This window comes from Urocitellus parryii, chromosome 6 (assembly GCF_045843805.1).
Source record: "Urocitellus parryii isolate mUroPar1 chromosome 6, mUroPar1.hap1, whole genome shotgun sequence".
Classification (NCBI taxonomy): domain Eukaryota; kingdom Metazoa; phylum Chordata; class Mammalia; order Rodentia; family Sciuridae; genus Urocitellus; species Urocitellus parryii.
The window spans coordinates 101,166,162-101,189,659 of NC_135536.1; the positions used below are offsets into that span (position 1 = coordinate 101,166,162).

The 23,498-nt window shown below is 35.9% G+C and overlaps 1 protein-coding gene across 1 annotated transcript in view; it reads right to left on the reverse strand.

Moving 5' to 3' along the window:
- The window catches only part of Prtg (protogenin), a 121,599-nt gene that overhangs the window by 15,964 nt on the left and 82,137 nt on the right, over positions 1-23,498 (reverse strand). The window contains exons 12-14 of the mRNA XM_026413406.2: positions 2,209-2,304; positions 1,442-1,628; positions 454-581 (exon numbers count right to left, since the gene is read on the reverse strand). Coding sequence (XP_026269191.1) covers positions 454-581; positions 1,442-1,628; positions 2,209-2,304 — 411 coding nt within the window. The remainder of the gene's footprint in view (positions 1-453; positions 582-1,441; positions 1,629-2,208; positions 2,305-23,498) is intronic.

Genomic DNA, 23,498 nt, shown 5'->3' on the forward strand with positions numbered 1-23,498 from the left:
GAGAAAGGGAAACACAGGTTTAGAGACATGAAATATCTCAGCTAGAGCCCATAAATGAGCCTCAGAACTCATGCTCAATCAAATATATTCACTGAGCATAGCATCAAGCTCATAGAAACAAGCTCCAGGGGCTGGGGTTGTGGCTTAGTGGTAGAGCACTTGCCTAGCATGTACAAGGCTCCAGGTTCGATCCTCAGCACCACATAAAAATAAATAAATAAAGATATTGTGTCCAAGTACAACTAAAAAAAAAAAAAGAAAAAAAGAAACAGGTTCCATTGTGGGTTCCTAGGAGCATTAGCTAACATCATTATTCACTGACTTCCATTGTCAATTATTTGTGTGTAAGTGGTAACCAGGATAGTATCCTTCTCAAAATGATATACATATTTCTAAAAATTCCTTTAAAAATATTTTTGAAGATAAAACCCAGAATGAAAGTGTTTTCTTTACCTTCTGGAAGTGTGGAATGATAGACTACAGGGCTCCAAGGACTGGAAAGCTGATCCACATGCAATCGAACAGCAAATTCATATTTAGTGTTTGGTTCTAGACCTTGAACCAACATGTGAGTTTCTGATCTATAATAAACAGTAATGAAGTTGTTAATTCCAGAAGCCCACTGTTTCTAAAAGATTGTCAGTTATTTCCTAACCAACAGGTAGAACATACTATCATTAGCTCATTTTCTTTAAAAACATTTTTTCAAACTATAAGAGCAATCTAATGTATTAAAAAATACTACATTTAGTATTATTCTATAGAAATAATCCTACAAGTTGCCTCTCTGAGAAGAAACCAGAAAATTAACTACAGAAATGTCCCAATACAAAGAGACTTCCCCAGAAATACTGGAAGCCCAATTATTCTTTCAAAGCATCATGATGACACTGGGCATGGTGCTGCATGCCTGTAATCCCAGCAACTTGGGAGGCAGAAGCAGGAGGATTACAAGTTATAGGTCAGTTTCAGCAACTTAGTGAGACCCTGTTTTAAAATAAAAAATAAAAAGGACTGGGGATGTGGCTCAGTGGTAAAAGTATCCCTGTGTTCAATCACCAGGACACCCCCCCATCCCCCAATGATGACCATTTTTGTAACTCTAACCTACAAAACAGAATGACAGCCTTATTTTTTTTGATGCCCATGTGCAAATGGTATTTTTTTTCTCTAAACATGCTGAGTTTAGCTACTTGAAAATAATAATAGCTTCTTGCCTAATCTTGTTGCTGAGAAGTTTTTTTTTAATCACATGCAAATTAACTTTAAAAAGTGCAGTTTTCAGAACTGAATGTGGTAAAAATTGGGAGGCAAAACTCCCAGCATTTTAGAAGTAAGATAAATGCTCACAGCTGAAGCCCAAACTGGGATCAAGACAGTAAAAAGTAAGCATGAATGGGGAGGAAGGCAAAGATAACCACCATTAACAGAAGCTACGTACGTTTGCAGATACAGAACCAAAGAAGCATTCTGTAGGCCAACAGGGTTACAGCGGATGGTGTAGTTAATGATTTGCGCGGTGGTGAAAGCTGGCCTCCTCCAGTGCAGGAAGATGGAAGAGGAGGTGTTAGCCTTCGCATAGAGATGGTGTGGTGGTGGTGGAGGAGGGACCATGCGATCTCGAACAGCTATTGAAAAGATAACATTAATTCACTGCATGATACAAGGTTTAATGTAGAAAGTGGTAAAATCAGAATATTCAATTGTGTAAGTTGATTGTAGGTCATTTTTCCACCAGAAACTCATGGTCTGCAGTTACCTCTCCCAAACTTAAACAACTCTTCTTTAAGTTAGGTAAGGAGTCAAATACTGTCAATACTGAATAGATAGGACAACAAAGTTGAGCTACTAGCCAAAGACATTAAGCAAAAACAACATCCTCTTTAGTAGCAATTAAACAGAATAACAGTTGGAGAGAAACCATTAGCTTCAAGCTGAAAGCAGACAAAAGAAAATTCAGTGTGTAGGTTTTCAGTGGTTATTTTTCCCAGTTAATTTCTAACACTTTTTTCCTTGCAAAATTAACATAAGTACATAGAATTTTAAAATCTTACTTAAATATTTACTGAGCACCTACGTGGCTCAACATACTGTGCTACGCAGCATGAAGTATATAAAGTTAACCACCAAAGATTCCAAGTAGTAATGAGACTAAAATTTCAAGGAGGAGGAGAACAGGGTGGGTGATTAATCACAACTCTCACGTACACACGCATCCAGGTGTGCTGACGGTCTGGTCAGCCTGGTAGCCATCTTCTATGTTGTTGTAAGCCAGCAGTCTCACATGATATTTTCTTCTGGGGTCTACAGAGAAATCAAAATGTAACTGTCAGGACCAGCCCTCTGGATATGAGCAAGTATTCTGGACAGAGCCTTTCTAGATTTTAGTTTTAAAACCCTCTTAATGCATGGACAGTCTAAGGAAAAATGAAATTTTTCTTCTTCTCCCTACATGGCATGACTTAGGGATCCACTTGGTATGGCACTGCTACTGTGACCCTAAACTTCAAACTTTACAGTACTTCACCTAATTTCCAATGATCTCTATCACATCCACTCCTCCCCTCCATCCTCCTCCTCAAATGACTAGATTCTTAATTTTATTTTTTTAAAGAGAGAGAATTTTAATATTTATTTTTTAGTTTTCGGCGGACACGACATCTTTGTTTGTATGTGGTGCTGAGGTTTGAACCTGGGCCTCAAGCATGCCAGGCAAGCGAGCTACCACTTGAGCCACATCCCCAGCCACATCCCCAGAATCTAGTCTTAATTTTAAAAGACCTGAGTTGGGCTGGGGTTGTAGCTCAGTGGAAGAGCGTTTGCCTAGCATGTATGAGGCACTGGGTTTGATTCTCAGCACCACATTTAAATAACTAAAATAAAGGTCCATCAATAACTAAAAATATTTTTTAAAAAGACCTGAGTTAAAAGTATCACAGGAGGTCATATTATGAAGACTCCATACTATGTTATAACTATGAAGAAGTTTTGTATTTGGCAGTTATATACCTAAAACCATGGAAATCAAAGTGAGATTGTTTTCTCCCTCAGTGTTAAGGTAAATTACAAATGACATCTTTAAGTACCTTTGAGAACTTATAATTAGGTGTCCTTCAAGTTTTAAATTTGTCTTAAGTGTAACATTTTAATAAATTACATTTTCAAGTATAAATTTAAGAAAGATGGGTTAGCGCTCCCTCTACTGGTGCCTATTAACTACTGCAACACTAACACTAAAATCTGATCCATATATTTTAAAACCATTTTTTTCAGGGCTTTGGGGGAAATAAATGGTTATAATTTTGAACTGATAACTTTTTAAAGTTGTCAGAGGTTAACAATATAAATATGCTTAAAGTTAATTGTAATAGCATTTAACTATAAAGTACTTAAGGTAAAATTAAATACTACTCAGAAATAACGTATTTTTCTATTATATGTCTCTTAATGACAAACACAAATTCAATATTTTATTAACAACCTTAATATATGTTCAGTGTAACTTAAATAATAAAAATACTAGAGTAAATTCAAATATTTAAAACGTCAAAAGTAAAATGTAAGTTTTATAAAACTTTCAATTTTGTAAACCTTATAAATGTATTATAATATTTACAATAATGTTCTAAAGTATGACATTATCATTTCCACTTGTTAGAATCACAAGAAGAAAATTTTCTACAACTTAGAAAGTTTCAATATTTCCTAGATAGAAAGGTAGGAAAACTAATAACATTTGACTATCTCATAGAATAAATCTTTCGAATACAATGTCTTATTTGACATTTACAAAACTTTAAAGTAAAACTTCAAAGTATATGTTATTCCTGTTTTATAAACTATGGTACATGGGTGTTGTGAGCCATCTGTGGGCTGTGTGTGAGCCATGCGCATTTCAGAGTATGAGGGGACTGGTCTGGCATTACCCGCTCTTTGGGCTGTGCAATGCATGTGGGCCTTTTCTCTTCTACTTGTGATCCTGCACACCCCTTGAGATGGGTGTGGCTTTCCAAGATGTCAATCAATTTGCTGACCACAAGACATCACCAAGCAAGACTCCACCATTTGAAACTCGATCCCTTGCCTTATTTGGGTGGAATAGTCTATGAATGGCTTTTCCTCAGTAAACAGGGGGAATTTCAGGTGTGCTCTCTCTTTTGCCTCTTGCCTCCCTTGCTCCCTTGCCTTCCAGCGTGGAAGCTGACACCTAGGGTCTCAGAGCCGTCCCTAATTCCCAAAAAGGTATTTCTGTGTTTGTGTGGATTTTTAGTTGCCAACCTGGCCAGCTGGTGACACATGGGTGTTAAGGGGGAATGTCATCAAGGGTCATGAAAGCTGAGCCAAGAACCTGTGGGTATTTCTATGACAAAGTACAGGGCTTCTAAGTTTACACAAACACATGTCTATCACAAGTGAGTTTGTCTCCTTATAACAAATTTCAAAACAGATGTTTGAACAGCTTATAATTATCAGCAAACATGTTCACATTTGGATTTCATGACTGAAACTGTTTCTAAGTAAGCACTAAAATTTTAAACTTCAAAAGGTTTTGGTTTAGATTGATAGCTGTATAATTTGGATCTAATTTATTTTTTCTATACTCCTTACATTTTGCTGTACCTTCCAGTCAACTGGATTCTGGGTTCAATATTACATATACTCCCTCTGAATTGGCACAAATAGAATTCAATTAGCTTTTTGCATCATAGTTCTTTATTCATAGTGCAACTTTGAAAAACATTTCTCTACCCTCTCTTTAGGGAAGCACTCTCATGCAAAGTACCCTGCCAGGTATGCATCAGGTACAGCCAAGGAAACAAAAGCAGATTCTCCCTCAAAGCAGCTCACGTTCTCTTTAGAGAGCCAAAGATGGATAGCTGATTGTGATAGAGTGTGAGTATGGGTGGAGAAATCAATCATTTTTCAATGCAACCTCCCTATTTACTGGGGAATCTTAGTCAACACTGCATGAATACTTCTCTGGAATGGTCAGGTTTTTTTTCTTTATTAAATTATTTATTTATTCTAATTTGTTATACATGATGGCAGAATGCTGTTCATTTCATATGACAGATATAGAGTACAAATTTTCAAGTCACTGATTGTACACAAAGTATTTCCACACCATTCGTATCTTCATACAGGTACTTAGGGTAATGATGTCTAACTCATGAAATGGTTAGTTTTTACTAGTCCTTAAAATCGTGTCTTCAGCTTTCCCTTTATCCTCTTTAAGATATAAACTCCATACACTAAATTTTAAAAAGTAATAAACATTTTTTGTTGATCAGACAGAAGCAATTTATGTGTTTGAAAGATGAAAGAACAGAGTTGCTCCTTTAATGCCCTGGGACCTGCCTGCTGCCCACTGAGGGCAGACTCATAAAAGCCCCACGCAAGCAGAGCAGCACTTTTGAGGCCAGTGGAAACCATCCAGGTATCCTGGAGTCTCTAGGGCCAGGCTCTTTCCCATGCTGGTTTACCTAAGGTCAGGAACAGACAAACCACCAAATAGGAAAATCAACTACATTAAAGTTCAAGATCCTTTTTGCCCAAACAAAAACCAGAATAAGTACAGAAAACAGGACATACCACATAGAAAAAATAAAGGAGAAGGAAAACCTATTCACATTTGTTCATGTGTGAGCTACTCATTATGCCATACAAAGAATCTCATTTAAAAAAAAATCAAAATGAGAGGTTAAAGGCAAAACTGAGTAATGGACCACGTGGATCTGCCAGAGTAGCCACATCGTCCTCTTGAGCTTTAAAAAACCTGATTCTAACTACTATATTATTTTGGTTTGTCAATCCAGAGACCTTGCAACAACCTGACTCATTCTTGTTTATCAATGTGTTAGAAATTTGACTTCATATACTATTTGTAAATTTAAGAGAAGAACCAGGGACCACAGTGCTCAAGTTATGATGAGCATTATCAAGTAATGAGAGTTGCCAGCTTAGAAAGAAAATAGAGATGAATTAAAGGAATTAAGAATACCGAGTAAAAAACAAAAACTTTTAGAACCCACATATTATGTGTAAGTAAATGCACAAAGAATGAACCTCAGCATAAGTAGCACAAGACCTAAAATCTTACAATTCTGCAAAGATTCTCTGCACATAAAAGACAAAGCAGAGACCAGGATCAACACCATGAAATACCGCAGAGAACCAGTTCCAAAGGCCTGCGATAGCCCTTCTTGAGTTAAGTACTGCCATGTAGGTGGGGCTTGGTTATGTGAGACTCAGCAGACTTAGGCTATGTGGCTTGGAGGAAAACAGCAGAGTAAGGAAAGCAGCCACAAAGAACAGTGCAGGCTTCCTCAAAAACCAGTGAAGGAAGGGGGAGAAAGACGGGTCGGGCAGGGTAGGTCCCAGAGTTGGTCCTTAAAAATTCAACACATAAAAACCAATTCTTACTGCTTAAACTTGCTTAAAGAAAACACACATTTGATCCTAAATGTTTTGATTCATACCAGTCCAGCTCTGAAGTGTTGGCTTACATAAAAGTGATTGTGGATGCTAGTTTAATGGACTTGTCTCTTCTTTATTAGAGAGTTAACTTTTGGCCTGAAGGTGTCTTTCCCAGCAATTGGCTCTGGCTCTATCCTCAATCTTCTCCACTGGCTCCAGCTTGCCCTACTTTCCTTCCTTCTGATTCCTTCTCACCACCAACCAGCTCTTCCAATTTGAAGCATTAGTCATGGAAAGCAACAGCAGATTCAGGAGTCTGACTGATTGAGAAAGAGTTCACAGGTATCAAATCAACATTGATCAAGTGTCTACTGAAAGTCTTGTAGTGCATGGAAGACCCATGAATTAGGACACAACTTCTGCTTTGGATTTCCATCTACTGAAGGAGACAGATTGATAAATTAATATTCCACTTGTATTATTCATTAGACTTGAGCAAATTCCTTACTTACTCCTCTAAATTTCATTTATTTTTATCTAGAAGACCGAGATAGGACTTCCCTTATAGAGATTTTCAAGAGTATTACATGAAATCATGCCTACTAAATAGTCTGTGCAGTTCCTGCAAATAGTAAACACACAAAACTATTATTACATGAGTAAAGTTGCCTGGAAGAATAGGAAAAAAAAAAAAAACAGCACCAAAAATATGCACTTAACAAATCTGAGAATCATTTTGCTAAGTCTTGTGGATATTAAAGATATTCATTCACACAAAGTAAGTCTAGAGTCCAGAATATCAGCAAATTAGCAAATAGCAAAGACTGAAGCTGAGTTCTATTCTATCCTCACTAATATTCCACGATGCATACGGCAAGTAAAGGTTCCCAATGTGTGTCTGACTTACATAAGCAATTGAAAGGGCTATGTTTTGTGTTATGGCCACTAAGAATGTTTGATTCATGATTTGGCAAACATGTTACATGTGGAAAATCCACCTTCACCCACATCTTCCATATTCATCTAATAATCTTCCATCTGCTAACAAAGAAAAAGCCCTGATGATGACGAATGCTTTGGAAAACAACTTAATGAATTTCTTCCCTAATGGAAGAACAGTAAATTGTTTCATAAAAGTTAAATATGGAAGAGTTTGAGGGCTAGTATTAAAAACAGTAAGCAGATGGACACAAAACTAATCCAATCTGTTAATTATATCCCATTTTTACAACCAGGTGTTTATTGCTCTTAGTAACTACAACTCAGAACAAGAAAAATGAAGGCCAATTAAATGAGATTCTCAGTAAATGCCAAGATTTTTAAAAGCTGTATTAATCAAAATCTGCCTAGTTCCATTCTTACTACATGAAAATTAACAATAACAGTGCACCAGCTGTATATGTACAGCTTTTCAGTTACTAAAACTACTGGTATAATGTAGCCTTTTTAAAAAACATTTATTTTTCAGTTTTCGGTGGACACAACATCTTTATTTTATTTTTATGTGGTGCTGAGGATCGAACCCAGCGCCCTGCGCATGCCAGGCGAGCGTGTTACTGCTTTAATGTAGCCTTTTCATTGCAAAGTATTCTTGAAGACCACACAACAAACCCCATGCCTTCTTCCAGTTATTTTATTTGAAAAACTTTTATTTCTCTTCTCCACCACAAGATGGCACCTGTGTGTCTAAAGAGAGTGATGGCCACACTATGCTATTACGAAGGGAGAGATTCAGATACCAGCTGAAATTGATCAATGATCAAAACAAAACAGGTATGCACGGAATAAAGCTGTTGCTTAAGTTTCACCTAATGAAAGGCTTGATGAATTGCAAAGTGGTAAGAAGGAAGAAAGGCTGGCTTGGATCTGTGTCATACATATAAATATTTCATATGAACTTCAAAAAACCATAAGGTGGGCATTGTTTCTGCACCTGTCCTTTCCTAATGACTCAACATTACTAAAAAGCTAAGAGACAGCATACATAGAACAGTGGTGAAGGGCTGCGATATTAAACCCAGACTTGACTGGATTCCAATTCAAGTATGTTCATAACTGTATAATACAGCAAACTTACTTTCTTTCTGTGCCTTGGTTCTAATAACCTATAAAATGGGCATGATAACACTGGCATCTACCTCATGAAATGTTGGAAGGAGAACACAATTTACTCATATAAAGTGTTTAATAAATGCCTAGGTATGATAGTATCACCGTCAGCGATAATAATATACTGATAAAATATCAACACAGGTCCAGCATCCTTAAACCCAAATTCCAAAATCTGAAACACTCTGGTCCCAAGCATTTTGGATAAGGGCTGCTCAACATGTAATAACAATGTAAAATACCTACTATCAGGTTCCTAAATATCTAGCCCTGGTGCCTTCTCATGTAGAACAGCACAGTAGAATAGGACTATTTGAGTTTGAATCATGTTTCCTCATTTTAAAAATAAGAATTAAATGTAAAATATTTAGAAAAACACCTGGTTCATGGTAAGTGCTTATTTAGTGCTAAATAAATAAATGTAGGAAAGAGACCTGGCTTGGGGATTTAGATTTTAATCTTGGATTAACTAGCTGTGTGGCTATAAAAAGTCACTCAGTCTCCTGGAACTTAAGTCTCCTTGTCTGTTAGATTAGAAAGTTGACATATTAACAGTTGGTCTGAAATTTGTTTAGATAACAGCATATTAGGGAGCCAAGACAAAAGTAAAAATAAGCATAATGCTTCAAGATAGGAATAACTGCTGCAAAGAGATTTGTTAAAACTCTAAAAGTATTCACAAAAAGGAATGATTAATACTAATTTGGAGTGGGGAGGGCTTGAAGAAGTGGCATTCGAGATTCTGACCCTACAGGGTCAGAAGCCTGGGGAAGAAGATATCTAAGACAAGGAAGAAGACAAGCAATGGCTCAGAGACAGGAACATAGAGAAATAACAGAGAAGAGTTCAGATTTGCTGCTGGGTCCATGAGTGAGGGCCACACGGAAAATCCAAGCTGGGAATAAATCACAGGGAGCTTTAGGGGCCAGGTGAGGTGTTGTGGATTTCATTACATACACACAGGAAACTGACTAAATGAAATTGTTGAGAGAACGGATAATAAAGTAAGAGTAAGAAAATGCCCAAATTTCAAATCACTATGTATTGCTTTAAATTATTTACTTAAAATAATGCAACAGAAAAGCTTTGATTAAATTAATTGGTGAAGTGTCATTATTAAGGCAGCTTCAAACCACCAAAAATAGTCCAAGTGACACAATGTCTCTATACAGGGATATACCTGTGAAGGTAAATAGCAATCTGAAAATCTGCTGATACAAGATCAGCACATACTGAAGCTGTTCAAATAGGAAATAATCAGAATAGGTTAGGTGACATTCTGCAGGATGAACCACAGCTGAATGCCCATTTTTAATTTAGTCTTTTGTCTTGCAAGGTTTTGTGCAAGCCTTTTCAGGCCCATTGTTCTCTTGCAGTCAGACTAGAGAGCTTCTTGGCCTGGCTAGCCAGGGTGACGGCACTGCCCCCACGCCTGTCCCTTCAACACAATACCCCATATAATTATTCAGAGAAGAGGCCAGCAGTACGGACTGCTGTGACACCTGGGTCATGGCCTCTGACACAGAATCTGGGGCCAGCCCAAGTCTGGTCCAGCAGCAGAGGAGCAGGAAAAATGCTAGGGGGGATGGGTGGGAAAGCAGAATGAAATGCTATGCTCTAAAATGCTATGTTCAAACACAGTAACAGAAACACAAATCACAGTTAGCAGTGTGATTTGCCTTCAAGTTTTCCAAAGACTATAGCATTTCTCCACTCTCGACCACACCAAGATGAGGGGAACAGGTCTCTTTTCAGAGGAAACTCAATTCTTGTCTTTTATCATCCAGCTTCATGGAAAAAGTTAACTAGTTAATTCATGATGGTTAAAATGATGTCGTAAATGAATATCAGCATGCTGAATTAAAGACAGATTTTTAGCTAAAAGAACATACATTTTATTTTAAGCCTAGGTTAAAAATTCATTCTTTTTTGTTTACAAATTGAATTTCTGTAAAGATTGTTAAAACATTTTTTCACTCCATCTGCATTCTAAATTTACAGGAGATTTGTTTAATGATGACTATGCCAAAGTGATATGAATCGGTTCTGTGATAATGCAGAATATTTACTTGAGTGTAAAACAAACAGAAGGGCAGATGGAGGGGGCAACTCACCATGCTCCAGCCTTCCCTGTGTGCACTGTACAGAGCTCTCACAGAAGCTGATGGTATTGTCTGAACCTGAAATGACTCAGTCCCTCTCCACCCTCCTAGAGGGCCTCAAGATAAATAATACCTCAGACACTAGGCAAAAACATCCCCTCTCCTACTGAGTCTATGATAATTTAGAAGAAGGTTTTTTGTACGTGACTTTTTAAAAATCAGTTTTCTATCAAAATAAGTATATCCTATTAATAGTCTCTCTTTTTAAAACCATCACAAAATGACTAGGATTGTTTTGTGAAATCCAGAGGCATAAGGCTTTCACAATTATATTGTATTCACTGGTATTTTGATTGTTATTTCTTTTTTTGATCTTGTAATCTCACTTTTACACATCTATCAGGCTTTCGAGACTTATTTTTAAAAATATTTATTGTTTTTGACAAATGTATTACTTCATGCTGTCTGGTTAAGAAAAATTTAGAGGGACTGGGGTTGTGGCTCAGGGTAAGAGCGCTTGCCTAGCACGTGTGAGGCCCTGGGTTCGATCCTCAGCACCAGAAAAAAAAATAAATAAATAAAGGTCTTGTGTTCAACTGCAACTAAAAAATAAATATTAAAAAAAGAGAAAAATTTAGAGTCAAAGATTTCTACCTGAACATTTGCTATTAAGTGAATCTGATTTACATCCACACACTGAAAAACTAATCTGAAAGTGATACTGCAGCCTTGTCCACAGGGTTTTTTATCTTCTGTGTTCTTCTCTAATGAGAGGCCTTTCCCTTTGTGAATGCTGTAGAAGAAAAGTACTTCATTGGTCCAATTTTTTAAGATGAGTCTCTACGACCATACCATCAATTTATGGAAATGAGCTAAGGGTTGGTATTTCCTTTGTGTGGAAAAGAGAAAAAGAAAAGCAGTGGTTTAACTGTCCCAAAGTTTATGAGGTATATATGAACCATACTAATAAGAAATGGTAACTTGTCCACATAAGACATTCCTGATTAATTTAAAAATGAATAAAAAGAGTGACTGCTGATCACAAGTAAGAATTTCTAACTTAAAAAAATGCAGTAGATAGAATATATAGTCTCCTATGACAATTAGAAGGGTTTCAAATTTTCAAACCAAGTTTATTTGAAATTGTTACATAGAAAATGAGATAAATTCCTTTGATCATGTTGATATTTCTGTCAGAGCAATTTTTACCCTAAAAGCACCCACAGTGGAATAGTCAAGTGGCTCACGCACCGTACTTGCCTAGCATTTGTTTAAGTAGCTGCTCTGCCAACATGCACACACAGTCTGTCTCACATACATCAATGCCTTACAAACAATATTTTTACAGACTGACAGAGAGAGCCTATTCATGACAGCCAAACTTCCCCTGAAGCTATGAAATAAATTTCCTTCCAGGACTAACATTTCTCCGTTTCACTGTCATGGGCTCGCCGTGCCATTTTGACCCTTTTGTGAGGCAGCATGAAAATACCATCTATCATCTCCCAAACCACAGCAACTTGGTCAGAGGTGCACGGTTTCATTGCAAAAACATCTGCAGCTCGATAACCATCCCTCCAGATCTCAAACCTCGGCAGTTAAAAGCAGGACGGGAAAGGTGCAGGTAGACAGCTTGAAGAGTAAAATCACTCTTAAATCTCTTCTCAAGTGGGAAATGCAAGCTGGAGAAACAGCTTCATCAATCATAGGGATAAAGTAATGATTGTTTATTTGCACCTCCTTTAAACCCACAAGAAGTACTATACTACTGTACAACTTATTTAAACATTGCTGAATGCATCATTCTGAAATCAATTGTAATTGCTAGCAGATAAAGGGAAGTTCTTTGATATAAGCAGGTGCAGTTCATTAACATGTTAATTGGCTATAAACAGTCTACTCAAATTCTATACAAACCTTAAATCTTTCAAGTTTTAAAAAACACTGAAGACTTTTGGAGTACTGGAATGTATCCAATATATCCTAAAATGGTTTCAATACACGATAGAAAATTTCAAAAAATTTGAGCAGATAGCATATTAAACCAAAAGGATGTTCTGATGATATTCCACAGATCTAAGTTTTTTATATTCAATCAGAAATATATTATTATAAACATCAGTTTATAAACATTTCATGGATAAGAGATATTTAGTTAACAAAATAATTTCAATTCAGAGTGTTTCTGTCTTATCCACCCAGCTGGTTTTTAGTTCCTCAAAGTGGCCTTTAAGTTGGAAGGACCATGGGACAGTGCGAATGAGAAATTGATTTTCTGTGCCGTTGTTTCCTAATAGATAAATTTATATGACAGTAGATACCAATTGATAGAACTTAAAAATATCTCCATGTTCCTATATTATTATATAAATAGTTATTTTAGAAGTGTTTTTTGTTTTATCCATGTGCATGGTCATTATAAATTCATTCTCTAACTTGGAGGTAAAGATTAAAGATTAAAAACACAATAAAAGGAGTTTTTATTCTTTTAAAATTGCTTTGAGTTGCTTTGTGCACATTTTGATGTGTCCGTTTTGTCTGGTACTCTTGTGCACTGTCTCTTTTGTTGAATCATCACATACTTCACATCCTACCTAAACACTTGGACAAATTTCTTAACCATAGAGATTGCCCCTACACAGCCACAATATCATTATTACAACCAATAAATTTAACAATGACACAATTTTATATATTTGTATCTATACTTCCAAAACTATCCCAGTAATATTCTTTATAACTGTCTTTTCCTACTGAGAACTGAACTCAGGATCGATACTCTACATTATGTCTCCTTTATCTAGGACTGTCCTGCTTCTTTTCTGTATTCCTTGAGGATGGCATTTTTGAAGCCTCCAGTCTAGTTACTTTGCAAAATATCTCACAATCTAGACTTTGTTTCCTCATTATCAAATTCCAGATAAGCATTTTTTGACAAGGATATTATATAGGTTAAATATGACTTTAGGGTATTTTTATGCAAGGAAATAAACCTTAAACACATGTTTTTTTCCGAATGTGGATTTGTTAGGTTGCTTGTTGAAGAGGAATACTATGGTTTCAGAAGCTCTCCTAATTCCAGAAGTGCCCAATTTTCTTTGTAGCCAGTTTTACCTATCTGTATAATTTTCTTTGTATATGTACATGAATGTTTGTGTTGATCACTTGCTTAATACTAAGGACAAGAAGAAAACAACATTAACATGCTTTTAGACTTCTTAAAAGACTCCTAGAAATGTACAGAACTTTTTTATATCAGATACAAATGCAGATTTCTTTTTCATTGTCTTCCAACAAATCACACAGGAATACAAATTTATAAAATGTACCCAGCATAGGAATAGAGAATCAGGGCCATACAAGTGTGCAATTGAATCAACATAAGGCAGAGAATACTGTGACAAAAACAGTAACAGCAATTTCTCAGAATGGAGATGTGCATGAAAAAAATGATCCTTTTTAAAAGAGTGCCTTCTTCCTTCTGGAAGTTCAGAGGCTTTAAAATGTAGTTTCTGTAGTATTGTGGGATTGGAATTAAGGCCCATCTGCCATGATTTTATTTCTGAGTCAAAAGGTCATTTTCTGAAAAGGCTGGGAATGTAACTACTCGAGAGGGGAAAACACTAAACATCATCACACTTGGCCACGCAGATGGAGAAAGGTGGAAGTTCAAAAAATTATTTTGTTTCCTCCACTAATATCTCTAGGTCATCCAAAACCTTAAAACTTGTTAAATGATCTTAGAAACTACAAGAATCTTCCTTCCTTATTATCTTAAGCCATTATCAAGCATAAGTTAAAATGATTTTCAGTACATAGATTTACAAGGAATCTCAACAATTTCAACATACAGAGTTTTCTAGAGGTATTGCATCTCAGAAATTCAACAGTATATTACAACCTCCTTCTAGTCATATAATATCCTGTGTCCCACAGCTAACAGTGTTTGTAGTTTGCTTTGGCTTCAAGCAAGTTCATAGCTAAATTTCTAGATCAGTTCTAGTAACTGTACAGATCTTATGGCAAGCAATAAAGAAGTCATCATCTTAGGGGGCTGGGATATAGCTCAGTTGGTAGAGTGCTTGCTTCACATGCACAAGGCCCTGGGTTCAATCCCCAGCATGACCCCCCCCCCCACACACAAACAGAAGTCACAATCCTAGTTTTATTAATTTTCTAAACTTTATCTTTACCCTCTTTTCTTCATCTAGGTTTATGCAACTAAAAAATATTTCAAGGGGCTAGAAGTAAAGCTCTATGTAGAGTGCTTGCCTGGCATGCATGAGGCCCTATGTTCAATCCTTAGCACCATCCCCCCAAATTACTGTTTTTTTTTTAAAAAAAACTATGATAATTATATACATTATGAAATATTTATAAAATTCAGATAAGCAAAAATAAATAAAAATAAAATGTCCTTAGGACTAGCAACCAGAGTTAAGCACTGTAAATGTTTTGATGTTTTTAAGTTCCCTTTATTATCCAAATATACAAATATGCTATTTTTAAAAATTTTATAATCTGCTTTTTAAATTTATTCAGCTTATTATGTCTTTCTGAAACATTACTTTAAATGTCTACACTTTTCCAAATTATATGATGTACCATAGTTTATTTTTTAAAATCTATGCTGCTAAATATTTAGGTTTTCATGATTATAAGTGATCCTGTATAGTGCAGTAATTATTATTGTGGTTGAATATTTATGTTTGTTATTATTTTCTTATGAGGTATTTCTATTATGGACTCTGGGTAAAAGAGTATGCATATTGTAAGTCCTCTCTTTTTTTGGTATTGCCCAATCTATCCCTAGAAAAGTTGTCCCTAAAAGGAGGATACACATATACATATATACACCCACACATATTTTTTGAAGTTGTAGATGGATGGAATGCCTTTATTTTGTTAATTTTTATGTGGTGCTGAGGATGGAACCCAGTACCTATCTTACGCAAGCACTTTGCCACTAAGCTACAGCTACAGCCCCAGCCCAGTGGGAGTATATTTAATGATAAACTCCTACCAACACTGGGCCTTATTCATCTGTTTACCTTTTAGTTTGTTGACTTTTGTGTTTTTTATTGAATCATTTTTAATTTTTCTTAGAAGGGAGCAGTGAGATATATAAATCTGAAATAATGACTCCACCTAGATATATTTACACAACCTACCAAGGAAGATGTATAATCTGTGATAATCAAACAAAATGTACTGATTTTCATTTCCACAAGTTTTGCAAGTTACTGCCACTCTGGTGGGCTGAGAAAGCTAAGATGAAATATTCAGCTGAGGCAACTTCTCTGGTTTCTATGATAAACCATGAATATACCCCTGGAGTCAGCTATCTTGACTGATTCAAGAGGTCCCCACTTAACGGCAGCCCACGTTTTTTCCAATGCCATGCAAAGTCTTTCAAGATTTTAAACATCTTAAAATGGAATAGAAAAACATACACAATTTCAATAAACTATGTCAGGATAATAGTAGAAAACTCAAGAGTTATCCAAACCAACTGATAAATCAGGTTGTTTAGACAATAAGATGGTACCAGTGTTAAAGCCTATTTTGATGATCATTCTGACTATGGCTTACAGGATACCTTCTTTAATTCTTTCATTATTCCATCAAGGTCTTTCATCCTTCAGATCTCAATTCAATATTACCTTTTCAGGGAAACCTCCCCTGACTTCAACTCTCAAACTATAGTGTCCACTATTACACAGTCTTGTTAACTCTTTGCACCTTATCCATTACAACATTTATTGAAGTTTGTTATTATAAATTATGTAATGATTTAATTAATGTCTATTTCCTTCTCTAGATTATCAAGCTTCGCAACTGGATAATCATAAATACCTGATTCAATATTTTAGAACAATATTCCCCCAATTTTTTAATCTCACTCTCCATTAGTAATTATTTTTTTTTGCTTTTGCCGTGTTGGGGATGGAACCCATGGCCCCACACATGTTAACCAAGTGCTCTATCACTAATCTGTATTCCCAGTACCAACATTTTTTTTTTCAGGAATGACACTCATTATATATTTGTTTCATCTTTTATAACATATATATGTGTGACTGTCCTAACATACTGTGTATGCAATAAAATAAATAAAACTACTTTTAAAGGTTAAGATAAAAAAATTCTTTTCCATCATTAATGGCCTGTCTTTTAGCTCCCCTCTGTCATATGAAGTGTGTAATTAGGACAAAGCTTAAAATTTTATTTGTATTACTTTTTTTTTTTAAGGAACAAAGTTTAAACGAAAACAAAACCCACAAGAGTAATTACTGCTATACAACAAATGTTTTTTTTCCCTATCCACCCAGAAGTTTCTTTCATGTGCTAATGGTGCCATTTTAAAAACCTCCTCTCATTTAACTTACTTAGATCTTTAAGGACCTCACACATCTAAAGATTCTTTACATTCACCAGAAACTTCAGAGTGGTCTGAGGGTTGACTCTCAGTATGATTAATGGACAGTATTGATTTAATTTCCTACAAGAGTCTTCCTTCTCTAAGGAGATGTTGTTTGTGATTCATGTCAAGCATTTTACCAGGCTTTACAGACTTAAAACCAGGAGAATGCAAAGTTTACCCTTCATTCTCCAAAACAATTGAAAGTTCTGGCCTATGAAACAACCAAGAGCACATAGATAACTATAAGCATCTCTCTAAGACCAAGAAAACTGTTATTTGGGTTTTATTAGCATATACAGAAAGGAGGCAGAAAATAAAACAGTAAAATCAATTTAATAAACTTCAAGAACTTCAAGTATTTATATCTTCTTTGTAACAAATGCTGGAATATTCTATAAAAGATATACATAAATATATACAAGTTAAAGAATTAGTATAAAACTATTAGTTAACTAATTATTAAACAGATGTGAGCATCATTAGATAGTAAGTAATGCAAGTTTCTACAAATGTCTCCATTTGAAGAGTCACTGGGAACCAAGTATAAAAATTTTTTTGGGGGGGACAAATAGCATGTCATGTGTTTTTGTATTTTGTATTTGAAATAAACCTTATTTTCTCAACATATAAAGAGATAAGCAATTGATGATTCCCACTCTCCCTTATCTTTCACTCATGCCCATTCTCTGAAGTTTTTTGTTGCTTTTTTTCCCTTAAAAACAAAACAACAAAAACCCAGGGCTGAGGGTGTAGAGTACTTTAGCATGGGCAAAGCCGGGGATCTGAATCCCAACTGCAAAAAACAAAAACAAAAAAGCTATCCAGATATTTCAAATGGGAATTTAGTCTGACAAAGCCAGGAAGAAGGGATGTTTGTTGAGAGAAAGAAAAGACCTATGCTCAGGGTTATCTCTGACTTTATCAGACTCCAAGTTTGACTAGAGACTCCAAAACTGGAAACACATCACAATTGGTATTTCACTTTATAGACTGGTAAAAAACAAAACATAGCCACTTAAAATCGTGGAACTTCCTTATCCTGCTTATTTTCCCCGTCTCCACAGGGGCCTTACTTTATTTAGGGTTCTTTTCAGTCAGGCATGTGAAGTGAGGCTCCATAAGTGCTGTAAATCTTTACCTAGCACCAAAGGTCAAAGGGTTATCTGTGCTATGTAGTTTTAGGGTAGGAACTTCTTTACTCTTTTTCTTTTCTTTTCTTTTTCTTAAGAAGACAAAACATATGGGTATGAATCACAGCAAGCTAATTTAGGTACTAAAAAAGTTCCTCTGTTACAGATAAACTGCTTTCTCAAGAAAACCACTGAATATCAACTTTTCAGTCATTCCACAAAGAGAAACCAGATGCAACTGGGCCCCTTCCCCACCACTATTGTCTGCTAGAAAACTTGCCACACAGCTGCTAAAACAGTGAAACTTCAAACCCACAAAAAGTGATGGCCATTTAGGCAAACCACATCAATTTTGTTGGGGGGGTGGGAGGCACTTCATTTTATTGTTTAAAAAAATAGTTTTGTGTCATTTTTGTTCACATATTACACCTCATTTAATAATAAGACAGATGTTTTTCACAGCATTCCATGTTTTACAGCATTTCAAAAAGTGATGACTATTCAAGACTATGGATTTAAAAGCCCAGGAATAAACATCAAAATTCCTTTTTTCAATTACATTTTTTTTAAAGACAAACCTTATTTTTTTTCAAGTTGGTAGAAACAAAAAGTCTAAGAAATACAGGCATATGTTACTAACTTTTTTCTCTCTCTGAAAAATGTTTAAGTAGGAAACAAAGTTATGTATAACATCCCACTGTCATTAATACAAATCTGACACAGTTCAACACACAGCACAAAGGTGAAAGGCACCGCTTTTCTCAGAAAAGCTTGTCATTTTCATGTTGTTTGCAATCCTCTGAATTTAAGCCATAGAGATACAAATTATGACAGTCATGCTACTTCATTTAACTAGGTTATTTTAAAAATTTTAAAAGAAAGAATGCAAAAACAACTTCTGTGACTTGCTAGGACAGTCCATTTGGAATGCCATCTATGCTTCTCCCATACTAAGGCAAAGGCTGATCCCCTTTGCTTCCTTTTTGGGGTACCAGGGATTGAACTCAGGGGCACTTAACTACTGAGTCACATCCCAGCCCTATTTTGTATTTTATTTAGAGATAGGGTCTCACTGAGCTGCTTAGTGACCCCCTTTTGCTAAGGCTGGCTTTGAATTCACCATCCTCCCATCTCATCCTTCCAAGCCCCTGGGATCACAGGCATGCGCCACTGCACCAGTCCCCTTTCCTTCCTTCTTATTTGTGATTTCTTCTATCTTTTGTAAGGTAAGAAAGACTGATAAATTTTATGAATTATATCAAATAGAGAAAAAATATAAATACAACCTCATCCATATGGAAAGAATCAGTTTCCAGAGATCTTAGAATTAAAAAATAAATAAATAAAAAGGACTCCACTGAAAGTTATAGTCTCCCAAAATAACAATGTTCAAAGTTAGAACAACCACCATGTAAGAAATTTCAATGAGATTTGTTGGCTTTGCCCCTCTTTTTCCCAAAATGACTTAACTTTGTTGTATAAGCCTGCTGACTAGTTTCTTTTCTTCAAATCTATGTTAGTTTCTTTCAAGTAGCGAAGGCAAACAGATGCCGGGTCCCTTGGAACATGGTGCAGCCTAAACTTCCATCTGCACAAAAGTCTAAATCCATACAGTATTAAGCTGCTCTAGACATCTCCATCATAACCCAACATAACCAAAACTGAAGTCATCATCTCCCACTTCCCCTAAACCTGGTCTTACTCTTGAAAACCCTATTCCACCCAGCTATTCCCCTTCTCGGTCTATTCCCTAAAGACCTAAAAAGAGCATGCTACAGGGACACTGCTACATCGATGTTCATAGCAGCATAATTCACAATAGCAAGACTGTGGAAGCAACCTAGATGCCCTTCAATAGACGAATGGATAAAAAAAATGTGGCATTTATACACAATGGAGTATTACTCTGCATTAAAAAATGACAAAATCATAGAATTTGGAGGGAAATGGATGGCATTAGAGCAGATTATGCTAAGTGAAGCTAGCCAATCCCTAAAAAACAAATGCCAAATGTCTTCTTTGATATAAGGAGAGTAACTAAGAACAGAGTAGGGAAGAAGAGCATGAAAGAAGACTAACATTAAACAGGGATGAGTGGTGGGAGGGAAAGGGAGAGAGAAGGGAAATTGCATGGAAATGGAAGGAGACCCTCAGGGTTATACAAAATTACATACAAGAGGAAGTGAGGGGAAAGGGAAAAATAATACAAGAGGGAGAAATGAATTACAGTAGAGGGGGCAGAGAGAGAAGAGGGGAGGGGAGGGGAGGGGAGGGGGGATAGTAGAGGATAGGAAAGGCAGCAGAATACAACAGACATGAGTATGTCAATATGTAAATCAATGGAAGTGTAACTGATGTGATTCTGCAATCTGTATACGGGGTAAAAATGGGAGTTCATAACCCACTTGAATCAAAGTGTGAAATATGATATATCAAGAACTATGTAAAGTTTTGAACAACCAATAAAAAAAAGAAAAAAAAGAAAACCCTATTCCAATTAAAGTATCATTCACTCAGAACTCTTGAACATCATTTCAATCTTTTCCTCTCTCAAATCATCTTTATGAACAGCTAACAGTTACTGAGCACTTACAAGGTAACAATGCACTAGGCTGAGGGTTCTATACTTGAAGAATCCTCAACATAGTAGATGCATGGAGGGACCTGAGATTCATGGAAGTGAAGTAAGTAGACTAAATCACTCTTCTAGGAGATTGGAGAGCTAGGGTTCAAAACCTGACCATTTGATCTCAAAACCCTCAGTCTTCTGATTTAATTTTTAAATTTACCTATATTACAACTTTCTTTTAATTGCACTGTGCTCTTTATACACAGATTTATGTAATTACTACCACAATCAGAATACAGAATAATTCCATCATATATAGGAGCTCCTAGGCAGTCCCTCTGTAGTCAAGTCCTGCACCTAATTCTAAATGATGGCAATCACTCTCTGTTGTTTTCCATCTGTAGAGACATGACTTTCTGAGAATGTCATATAAATGGAATCATACAGAATATAACCTTTTGAGACCAGCTTCTTTCACTCAGCATAACACCATTGAGATTCACCCACACATTTTTGCAAATAGCAATATAGTTCTTTGCTTTTCATTGCTGAGGAGTTTTCCACTTGTATGGACATGCTGCAGTTTATCCATTCATCCACTGAGTTTAAGTTTATAAAGTGTTCGGCAATTATCACTAGAGGGGTGTGTGTGTGTGTGTGTGTGTGTGTGTGTGTGTGTGTGTGTGTGTATACTTGTTATCTAATACACTTAGGATGGCATTGCTGCATCATCTGGTATTGGCATGTTTAACTCCATAAGAAAGCACTAAACTGTTCTCCAGAGTGGCTGTACCACCTTAAAGAACACATAAAAGTCTCAGATGTTCTGTATCCATGCCAGTACTTGTTACTGGCAGTTTTGGTGTTTTAAAAAATTTTAGTATATTTTAATAGGATGTAGTAGTATCATACTCTCATCATCTTAGATTATTTCAACAACCAGCTTACTGATTTTTGTCTTCAGTATCCTTTTCCCTGGTCTACTTTAATATCCTTTCTAAATCTACCCACTGAAATATCTTCAGCAATTATCTTTCTAAAACAAACATGTCACTGCCTCACTTGAAAATTTCAAATGACTTGGCACTGCTTATACTACAGCAATAAGAACAAATCATTATCAGGATAGAAAGGTCCTTAAGATACAGGTCCCATTTTACTCTGGGGTTTCAGACTCAGCAACTTCTACCTATATAATCCATCTTTCTTTTTCTTTTTTAAACTAAGTTTAATATTTATTATTTGGTACTGGGATGAAACCTAGGGATGTTTTACCACTTCAGTATATCTCCAGTTCTTTTATTTTTATTTAGAGACAGGTTCTCACTAAGTTGCTGAGGGTCTCGCTAAGTTACTGAGGCCTCAAACTAGCAATCCTCCTGCCTCAGCCTCCAGAGTCACAGGGATTACAGGAATGTGCCACCATGCCCAGATTTTTTCTCTTTTTTAATTTAGAAAATATTTATTTTTATATACTGGGGCTCAAAGATGGAGCCTCATACATATTAAGCTGAAACACTGTACCACTGAGCCATATCCCCAGTCCTTAATCCACATTTCAGCCATAGAAAATCAATAAGGCTATATCTTGAATATTTTTGTACAATTTAAGTTCCTCTGACTAAAATTATATTCCCTCAATTTCTTTACCAAACTAGTCTTCATGATGCAGTGAAATTACTCATTTATCCTCTGTGTTTCCAGAAAATACTCAGTCTAACCCTCAATTTTGTCTATCAGAACTTTTTCCTATCAACACCAATAATTTCTTCATACTAAACTTAAATACTTTGGAGGAAGGCATGCCATCTTATGTTTGTTCTCTTTGTCAATACAGTGTACATTCAATAAACATACACAAATTTTTAAAAATCTAAAAATATTGCAAATAAACAAGTTAAAATCCATCAGCAGGATGGATAAACTTTAATAACTTTTTATGAAACAAAATGTGACAACTGGTATAGACAGATTGGTATAGACAGCTATCTTATGCATTAACTTTATATGCAAAAGGTTATTTATACAGATCTAAAGTTCTAAGAACATGTTGTATACACTCTAAAACTATAAATTTTGCCTTTCTAATGGTTTCTGTATCTTAGCAATGTCTTCATCAGGAGTTAAGCAAACACCCAGAGAAGTCAAACTTGCACATCAATTTTGAGATTAATTTGTAATGGCAACTGCAGTCCATTATTAGAAATTTCTGAATTCAGTTCATCTTATGATCTGTGAGGCCAAGAAGCTTATGTGTCATAAGCCTTGTAGCAGGAGCCCAACAGAACCCCGAGAGAGCATGGAATCCTCTCTATCCCAGTGCTATTGAGTTCCATAAAACACTGCACTCACTGTATTCACACAGAGCTGCAGAGGGCTTTGAAGACAGTGTTGTAGCACGAAGAGCACATCATAAAGCTCGATGATGGCGGCTGAGTGAGCTAAAAAAAATTCACTTTTTTTAAAGACTACTAAGGCTCCTCGCTGCATCCTGTGAATTTAAAATACCATTTATGTTATGGTTTAATTTCTTGTTCATTCCATAACACAAAATCTAATTGATTTTAGAGTGTCCTTGTTACCTAAAATGAGTTGTACCAAATAAAGAGTAAGTAAGCCTTCTCAGAAGGTGGAATATGCTATTAGACTTGTGATTTGGATGCCTCTTAAGAGCCAACTCAAGCAAAGGGAACGATGAATGAAAGTAATGACACAGTTACAGAACTGGCTTATAAAGAGAGGCATAA